The 10,426-nt window shown below is 37.1% G+C and overlaps 1 protein-coding gene across 1 annotated transcript in view; it reads right to left on the bottom strand.

Moving 5' to 3' along the window:
• Window positions 1-9,749, bottom strand: part of LOC102757537 (chromosome unknown open reading frame, human C8orf34) — a 208,568-nt gene extending 198,819 nt beyond the window's left edge. Inside the window, exons 1-2 of the mRNA XM_015566289.1 lie at window positions 9,603-9,749; window positions 3,893-4,024 (exon numbers count right to left, since the gene is read on the bottom strand). Coding sequence (XP_015421775.1) covers window positions 3,893-4,024; window positions 9,603-9,744 — 274 coding nt within the window. The 5' untranslated portion in view covers window positions 9,745-9,749. The remainder of the gene's footprint in view (window positions 1-3,892; window positions 4,025-9,602) is intronic.
• Between the last annotated feature and the right edge of the window lie 677 nt (window positions 9,750-10,426).

Below are 10,426 nucleotides of genomic sequence, written 5' to 3'. Positions count from 1 at the left end.
TCTTCGATTTATTTACCTTCTATGGCTGTCACTGGAGCTGAGAGCTGGCTTTAGCTCTGAGGCTCGGCTCCACCTCTGAGACCTCGGCTGCTGAAAACAGGTATATGAGTTTGTTAGGCTTCTATAATTGAAACACTGTTGCCGCTCCAGATCTGAGGCCTGGCTGGCTGAAAGGTTTCTGGGGTTTGTTTAGCTTCTATCATTGCAACATTGTTTCTTAGAGTGCAGCTCAGAGGCCGGCAGCGGCAGGCGGAGAACCTTGGCTTCCTCCATCACTGGAGCAAGCAAGACTCCTGTTCGTTTCAGCTGCCTGGCTGCCGGCCGCCATCTTGGTTGGCAGTTAATTTGCATATCTCGCTGATTAGCCAATGGGAAGGGTAGCGAAGTTACGGTTAATTACCATGTTTCTCTATTATTAGATAGGATTACAAGATTGTTTATTTTATCAGGAAGTGAAAGACATAAATTTGTTTATTCAGCAGTTTGTGGTGGAAAAATTCTGGAAATCATTTAATGTCCTTCAACAGGGGAATAAATAAATTAAGGTACATTCACACTATGATGCAGTCTGCACTTATTAAAAAGTTTATCTTAGATCCTAGTCTATTAGCATGGAGATATGTCCACAACGCATTTTAAAATAATAAAATCAAGTTATTTAGTGTTTACAGTTTAAGGCTAGTTTTAGGAAGCAAGTCAACCCATATACATTTTGTGTTAGTTTATACAAAGAAAAGGATGTATTCTTTATACCTATGTTTCCCTCTATATATATTGCTTATTACTATGACAGCAGTCTCTTTAACATTTCTTACAATGCTGGTTTGGTGGTAATAGCCATTTTTTTGTCTGGGAAGGCCTTTATTAAAAAAGAAAAGGATGTAAAAAATGCAACCTATTTCAAAGGCTATGAAAAGATACAAACTATTTCTGAGGGAGTAGAATTTAAGTGGACTGAAGAAAGAAAAACTATCTACATGTCTGTATTTTTTAATTGTCAAAATAAGCAAATATTACTTCTGTAACTTAAATAAATCTAAAATATAAAAAATAGAATGCAAGTGCTTCCTCTGTCTTTTTTTATTTAAGGGCTTCTGGGATAGAGATATCAGCTAACATCAACACACTGGCGATCAAACACTGGAGAGTGGACAGAGTGAGAGTGATAAATATTCTAGAAAAGACTTCTAGGCCCACCGCTATTACCCCAGGGGACCTCTGGGAACAAGCCCAGGCATAGGGGAGAGAAACTCAGAAAAGGAAGCAGATAAAACTATATTTGTACCATATCCTTCAAAGGATTGTTTGGCTGGTTTGGCTCATTGGCTGGAGCCTTGGCCTGTGGACTGAAAGGTCCCGGGTTCAGTTCCAGTTTGGGGCACATACAGGGGTTATGGGCTTGACACTGGTGGGGGCGTGCAGGAGATGGCCGATCGGTGATTCTCTCTCATCATTGATGGTTCTATTTCTCTCTCTCCCTTTCTCTCTGAAATCAATAAAATATATATTTTTTAAAACTTATGTAAAAAAAAAGACTGTTTGGCACTTGTTAACCTTCATTGAACAATTTCTCTAATCTAAATCACTGCATTATCTAATTTTCCTGCAAATTAACATATGCTATCAAGAGTTCTCTATCCTTTTAATTTACAAAATAAGCTATTAGTGTTTGTTTTTAAAATCAGTCCCAATTAATATTTCCGAATAACCACCAGACATGGCCAGCTCCCAAAGCATCCTAGCCTTCACAGACCTACCAACTGACTGCACTGACATGGCAAGACCAGAAGAAGTGCCTAATCAATTCACTGAATCATGAGGAATTATAAATTGTTGTTTTTTAAGCCATTGAGTTTTAGGGAGAATATATGAAGCAACAGAGAACTGATACAACACTCAAGTACTTTCCTCAGCAATTTTCATGCACATATATCCAATTTATGAGGAAACTAAACCTAGGACAACCCAGGACACAGCATGATGATGGTCAAATCAACTACGCTGGGGATTTCAAAAGATGTTTTGATAAATAATGGAAGGACACAGCCTCCAGAGGAGGGCATCCCTTAAAGGTTTCTGATGGATTAAAAACCTTACTTAGTTATACTTAATTATCTTAAAACTGAGAACTACAATTTAAATACATTTTAACGAATATTCTCGGGAGAAATGGAAAACAGTAGAACAGAATCAACAAAATAAGATGACACATGTGCGGTGATAGAACCTAAGAGAGGGCACGTCTATGGCTTCACTGAGGCAAAGCTCACCCCCAATGCAGGAGTCCATCCATAGTACCCTGCAGATGGCATCCTCCATTGGCCCATAGGAGCTCGCTACTTCATACGCAGCCTACTGTATACTGTATACTTTATACAGGGCTAATTTTGAGCAATTCTTTATTATACTAATCAAATTCTGACTCACTGTGACCTCCACCAAAAGTTCCTATCTATGGGTTAAAAATAAATGTGCTGTTTCCTCGAAATGACTTTACCAATAAAACTGCTATTTGATAATAATATTTTTATGTCTAGGATGATAAAGGATATAGTTATTTCTTTTTTAATCTAGCCTGATAATCTTTGCTTTTTAATTGGGATGTTCAGTACCTTTATACTTATTGTAATTATTGACATGTTTTCACTTCAACCTAACATCTTGGTATTTGGTTTCTATCTTCCCAATCTTTTATTTCTCTGTTCCTCTTTTCCTGCCTTTGTTTAAGGAGGATAAATTATATTTTTCTTTTCGCATTCCATTTTAACTCCTCTACTGACCTTTTATTTATGCCGTTTTATGCTTTGTAGAGTTTCTTTACACATTACAATATGCACCTTAAACCTGTCCCACTGTGGGTTTAAAACATACTCTGTTACTTCAGGAACAATTTAATATACTGTATTTTGACTACATTTTTCCAATTAATAATTCTGACCCTGTATTTTTATTGTCATATATGTAATCTCTACATATACTATAAAAGCTCAGTTTGTTATTAACTTGGCTTTAAAAAGGTAATGGTTGGGTGGAACCAGAACTTGGGAGTAGGGCACCTGAACAGAAAGAGATACTATCCATCAGATGCCAGATCACCAGCAACAGTCTGTGACTCAGCAGCATCCTGTTAGGAGCACAGACGCTTCAGAATGAGCAGCGTTTTAGCATTCTCCCCTAAAGTTGACGGGACCCAGTACTGGCCCTTTAAAATTAGTAAGCCTCTAGACTTATCACTGTGGGGTGGGGCAGGAGTGGGAGGGTAAAGAATAAGAAAATGAGGGAGGGAGGAAAAGAGAGAGAGAACAAAACAGAAGTAAATATAGGGGCTTTAGTAAAAAATAATAAGTAGGACTTCAGGGAAATAATAGGTGAAGGACTTCATAAAATTTTGTTACATGTTTTGAATACAAATCTCATTTGCTCCTCCTCTAATAGATTTAATTTGCTTTTATGTACTTTTTTAAAATGTAGGGTGGGTGTTGCTTTGAATGTAATACAATGATACAACCGGCCACGAGAGGCAAGGGACCCATTCTAGGCAAAATACATCCCTAAAAGAGTATGCTCCAAAAGCACTCTCTATTTTCATACTCCAAAAGCATAAATCTATTTCACATGGAGGGGCTGGGTGAAGGGGGGCAAAGCAGGGAGGAAACAGGGACAGCTGTAATACTGTCAACAATAAAATATACATTAAAAAAAGAATATGAATAAGTTACTAAACAGAAATAAAGCTCAATGTTAATGCTGAAATAAATACAAAAAGCATACGATTAATAGCCAGAAATATCAGAAAAAGCATTTGGCTTCAATTCTTACCTTTTCTTCACTTTGTTAATAACACAGACTTACATATACATTAAGTAATTTTTTGAATAACAAACTTCCTTACATGATTTGGATTCTGGTGACGGTGGAGAAATATTAGAGACAGCAAGGTCACTTTTTGACTTTTTGGGCTTCTTTGCATTTAATTGCCAAGGCTTAGCATAGCTTCTCAAATCCCTCCTTGTTCCTTTATGTTCTGTTCAAATAAACAAACAAACAAATATATATGTAAATACATGCTCACTACTGTGATTTCAAGATTCATAAAAACTAAATTTATGAAGTTATGAGGCATACTCAGCAAAATCTACAAGGTCACCTTATATAAAAAATAATGCAAATAGTCCAGCTGGTGTGGCTCAGTGGTTGAGTGTCAACTTGTGAACCAGGAAGGTCACGGTTCGATTCCTGGTCAGGGCACATGCCCGGGTTGCAGGCTTGATCCTACGTGGAAGCCATGCAGGAGGCAGCCAATCAATGATTCTCATCATTGATGTTTCTATCTCTTTCTCCCTCTCCCTTCCTCTCTGAAATCAATGAAAATACAAAAAATAATAATAATAAAGTAAAATAAAAAATGATGCAAATATCTAAAAGCATTTCTTGCTTAATTTCCCCTGTACATTTTAGTTATCAATTTGATATGAATCAGTGTGTATAGTAATATGATTAAGGTCATTTTAAACTGAAATTATTTGAAAGGCCTTAAAAGGTATGGGTTACCATTACTTAAAATAACATTCTTTAAATGCTGCCATGAAGAAAACATTGTATTCTGTGGAAAATAAAACAACTACATATTTACTGATGTTAGTTTATCCATTATTTCCTATGACACAGAAAACTGACATTCACCTAAGTTTCTTCCTCAGCATCACTTATTTTCCCACTTGTTTCTTCAAAAAAGATTAATTCAACCGACTTTGCTAAAGTTATAGTTCCCCTTCAAAGGTGGTCAATGTCATACCAATTCCCAAGGTAAGTGATCTTTTCAAGAGTTCAGCCCTCTTGACTTCTCCACCAAGCATTTCATCTCTTCAGACAGACTTACCTTTGCAGAATGTTTTCTTCTGTTCTCAGAGCATTACCAACTTATCATCCCATTTAACCTGACTACTCCTTCTCTGTCTCATTCATTGCTTCCTCATCTTCTTTCATCCAGGTGGCATTCTTTAGAGTTTCCCTCTGTCTTCTTATTTACATTTAGAAGTTTTTCACCCCAGCTTTATGAACAAATCATACATCTTTCTCTGGCCACCCACCTATAAGCACTAAATAAACAGCATGTGGATTGCTCAAATGTTCATGCTAAGGTTGTACTTAACTAGGTGTTACTCAATTTTTCTACCTCCAACATCCCATTAAATACCAAAAGCGGTATAAATATTCTAAAACACTAGGAACTGAAATATTGGCCTGTGGTCTGCCAGAACCCAGGTGGTATTTCTATTGGTAGGATTAAGACAAAAGATAGGCAAATCAGAAAGATGTTGGAGGGTTTCAAGACATCCACAACCCACAACGCTTGCCCCTGTCTCAGAGTTATCTCCTTATGTTGTTTCATAATCTCTCAGAATTTTTCTTTCTACATGCATCCTAGCACCAAAATTTATTCTAATGTAATATGGTAAAGGAATAAAGAATCCTGTTTGTAAAATATAGCTGCTCATGATACAAAGGAAAGCTAAAAGGAACCAGAGAGAAAAGATACATTGGATTTTGTGGTCTTTGAAATTCTCCACGACTGGCAAGGAAAAACAAGTCCACATTAATTTAAATAATCCAGTAATAATATTGTTCTTATTTAGTTGTTTGAAAAGAGGTGAGACATACAGTCACTAGTCAGTTTAGCTGAGACCCACAGGATTATACTGATACTGGAAATTTTAGCAGTGGCTATCATTGCTTTCACCTGTCTCTCTAAAATTCTTTAGGAGTCAAAAAATTCCAAGCTATACAGTGAGAGGACAAATTAGAGTTCATGTATTGACAAGCCGTAAAATAGAACATTCCTCATTTAAATTTGAATTAATATATGATTTTAAGAAAAACATTCAATATGCAAAACAAGAATACAGCATTCAAGATACAGAGGAAATGGATGGTTTTATGAAAGATTTATTATTGAAAACGTTCAAATTTTACATTGTGGCTAACTTACCAATAAAAATAAAATAAAATGGATTCTATGAACCAAAAAGAAATGAGAGAGGAGATAGGCTAACCTATGTTAAAAAAAATATAATTGCAGACAGATTTTTTTAAAAAAAGAAGATAAGGAAATAATGATAGGAAGCTGAAATGCAATGCCAACATTTAAATTTCTGTTCAAAGCCAGAAAGAGAAAACTGATACTGCAGAAAATTGAATCAGTGACACAGAACACCTTGACAAATAAATTTCCCTAAAAGTTATTCTATAAAGAAAGGCAAATATCATGTGTAATGAAATGAGAGGGATAGAGAACAATATTTAAACATACTTGATTTTCCTTAAGAAGAAACCTAAACAAATATAATAGAAGCAATAACTAAGTACACAAAAGAAAAAAAAATGTTCTAGCCTTAAGAGCAGATTTGTTGATTGAAAGGATTTAGTGAGCATAGGAAAAGTTAGAGAGACAAACATTTAGATGTATTCCCAGTAAACTTTTAAACATCAAAAAATGAAAAGAAAGCAAATCCCATTCGTGTTTAAAAAGAATAATTAAAATATCTAAAAGGAATAAAATAAGGCTGCTTTCAGGTTTGTCCTTGACAATGTTAAATGACAAACTTCTGGAAAATACGACGTGTCCTAAATTGCTAGATCCATTTAAAGGCAATAAGAGGGCATCTTGAGATGTTTTCAAAAAGTATCATACCCATATACTTTGAATATTGAGACATTTTCTAGCTAATTAGAACATACACCAAAAGAAACAATTCAAAATTGCAGGCAAGGTTTAAACTAGCATTACTGACTGTCACCTGAACTGAAATTTCCCCAGCTCTATTCATATCCAAGGATTATTGTGGGCTTTCTTTCTCCCTTTTGTCATATTCTGCCCTCCAAAAATTTCCCTCTTCATCTCCTGAACATACATTTCATGGGAAACAAACACTTCTCTGTTCCTGATCCCCCCCCCCCCTCACGTCTTAAGAGAAACCTCATTCCTCCCCAAGAGCACTCCCTGCTCCACAACTTCCTGGAGTGGTGAGTGTTCTCTTCTCCATTGTCTGGATTTTCCGGGTCCAGCAATGTAAAGCTGAAAGTCCCTCCTGACTTGTGATTAATGCTGGCTGTCCACACTGTTCACCACGCTTCATTATCACCAGCGTACTGGCCCTGATATCTCTTGCAACCCTACTCACGATATTGGCAGTCTCCCTAGACCTTTCAACAACTTGGATGAAACCCTGGTGACCTCTTAATCCTTAAAAAACCACCCATTAAGCCTCAGACTTCCTTGTCCTCAACTTTGAAAGCTTCACTTCCCTGATGCTTATGACACTCCCACACTATGGCCATCAGTAGGACTTCCTCATTATCTGGAATCATTCCACCTCAAGTCTCAGATAGCACAGTCTGCTGTCCTTCTGCACCTCTCCCATTTCACTGAACCTTCACTTACTCTGGCCTCCTGAAGAGCTCCAGCTGTCCTCAGTAAACAACCTCACTTCTCAATAGACAGGCAAAATTTTAGGTATCAGCTATGACCTCACACTGGCCTTCTCCCAGTCCATCTCCTACTCAATCTGTTAATTTAACCACAACTTCTTCCATTCCTTCACTCCCACAGTTTTAATGATTTTATGTATGTTATGAATGCCTCACCTATGACTCCTGCCCTGACCCATCCCCAAGAGTTTTAGACTCATTCCTGCCTGCTGGAATTATCTACTAACATGCCCCACAAGAAGATCAAATCCATCAAGAGGAACTGAACTTACTATCATTCATAAATTTAGTCCTGTGATGCTATCTTACTTTATTAAACAAGCATTTATACCATTACTCAAGCTAATAAGCTGTGAGTTATAGTAATCTCCACCCCTCCTTCACCAGCTCTAAGCAGTGGGTCATTAAGCACTGTGCCAGTCAGAATTCTAAGATGACCCCCATGATCTCTGTCCCCTGATGTTATACCTTATACAGTTCCCTCTCCTTCAGTGTCAACATGATCTTTGACTTACTTCAAACCAATAGAATATGGCAAAGGTGATGGAATGTCAATGCTATGATTATGTTATATAGGATTCCATCTTATTAAACCTGAATGAGACAAATCCCCTTGCAGGTTTGAAAGGAGTAAGCTGCCATAATGTGACAGAGGCATGTGGCATAGGACTGCAGGTTGCATGGAGGAGTTGAGAGCAACCTGGGCTGAAATCCAGCAAGGAAACAGGGACCCCAGTCATCTATCTACAAGGAAATTAATTCGGCCAATAACGTGAATGAGTTTGGAAGCAGGTTCTTTCTTACGCCAGATCAGAGTGTAGCCCGGGCAATATCTTGATTTCCAGACTTGTGAGATTAAACAAAGGATCTAGTTAAACCATGAGCAGACTTCTGACCCATGGAACTGTGAGATATGAAACATAAGCTGATAAATCTGCAATTTCATACATTCCTGCCTCTTCATATACTATAATTTATAAGTTTAGGCTCATACGAGCTTCCCTGGGCTCACAGATGTTCATCTCTTCTGCTTAACATAATGAGTGTCTTCTTTGTACCTATAAACCACAGTCCATGCCTATATACCAACCTCCTCAGAGCCTAAACCCAAGAAAGTCAGGCCAAGAAGAAAGAGGAATTTGCTCTTTTTAATGCCAAAAGTTCATATTCTAGTTTCCTGTATGACACAGATCACTTCCCTATGGATAACTGACACTAGAGATGTCTACATTCCGAAAGGAATCCCCTAAACCCTATGCTCTTTAGGGTGCTTTTGAGATATGGTCTCAAGAGGGTACTCACATGAGAATACAACCAAAGAGAACAAAATCCTTTCAAGGCAGCACTACAGCATAAAGAGGACGAGAGGAGTGAGGGGGTCGTTGCAGGAAAGCATGTGGAGGCCCGGCAGTGAGATTTCCCCTGGGAATCCGCCAAGGAACTGGCTACTGAAGCAACAGACGTGGGGATATTTGGTTTTGAAATTAAATGCCAGCTCACAGACCAGTGTGTAGAAGAAAAAGGGTTATCTTACAAGCAGATATGGAAGTTAAGTCTACCCAATTATCTCACCAGGCTCACTGGGAAGATGAGACTACAGTATTGCCCTCATGGTAAACCTGGTTCCCAATTTGCAGAGTAAAGGTACCTTTCTAAGGCTCTACTTCCTACACAAATAAAATTTGGGCTGGGGGAATAGAGAATCATCATCAGTTTGAACAACAAGAAAAGAAACTTTGGAGAAATCTTTTGTTTACCTTTCTACAAATGAGCTACAGACATTTAATTCAAATTCTTCATAAAAAGAAATAAAGAAAAAAAGCTTAGAAAAATTAGCCTGAATTCATATAGAATCAAATCTTTTCATGAAAATCTGACTCTTGTTTTCATAAAATTTAATACACAAATTCTCATACCTTGAAGCATAATACTAACACTATGTTCAAATTCAGTAATATTTTATGACAAATTTTAGCATATGGGTGTAGTTACAAATTAATTCATGAAACTCTAGGTAACCATCTAGACTTACCTTACTATAATCAGAAAGACTTTTTGTAAAGTTTTACATGACACGTATCAAAATTAACTAAAAAAAATATTGTTTCATTTACCTGCTGTTTCACTTTCTGCCCAGAGAGCCGCAGATCCGGATAAAGTTCGCTGAAGCTGCCCTCGGTTTCCTTGTTTGGACTGAAGATGATCAATGAGAAATGGGATTGGCTGGTCAGGCGTCTCAGTTATTAATTTCGTCATTAATTCCTGAAGGCAGAACAGACAATACATTTACATCTAACAATTAGAACAAACACTTAGCAGGTACTATTGCCAGGCACTGCTCCAGCTGCTTTATATACAGCAACTAATTTAATCCTTTAAAAGGCAATCTTTCCAGGAAGGTACACGTATTGTCCTCATTTTGAGGAAACTGTAGTGCAGAAAAGTAAATTGCCCATGTTACACAGCTGACACATGGCAAAGCCAAGATACATATGTTTATTTTTATTATTCTACTAGGCCAAAGACATATTGGAAATTTAATCTAAACTCATTTAAAAATTATAGCCTAAGAATTCTACACTTCAGATCACCATTTAGAAAGATGGCATTACAAACCCAATTTTCCATCAACCTCACCATACCTTATATACCAATGATATTTTTTTCTTCCTAACTGTATATAAATATCACAAAACGAAGAACATTTATTTGGAATAAAATAATTGAGTAATAAGTCACAGAATCACAGGAAACAAAAAAGTGTCTTAAACTGGCCTACAAACACTGCAGAACTTCCTTTCTCCCAAAGTCCTGATGGGTATTCGTTCTTTATTTTTTTTAACCAGTTAAGCAAAGGAGATGTTTCCACCAGCCAGACAGGCTGTTCCATTTTTGGATGCACTAATGATGCCTTACATTGGGCAGAAATCTGACTAAG

Source organism: Myotis davidii, unplaced genomic scaffold (assembly GCF_000327345.1).
Source record: "Myotis davidii unplaced genomic scaffold, ASM32734v1 scaffold200, whole genome shotgun sequence".
NCBI classification, from domain to species: domain Eukaryota; kingdom Metazoa; phylum Chordata; class Mammalia; order Chiroptera; family Vespertilionidae; genus Myotis; species Myotis davidii.
Note: the sequence above shows the minus strand (reverse complement) of the source record. Positions and strands in the feature narration are given on the sequence as shown.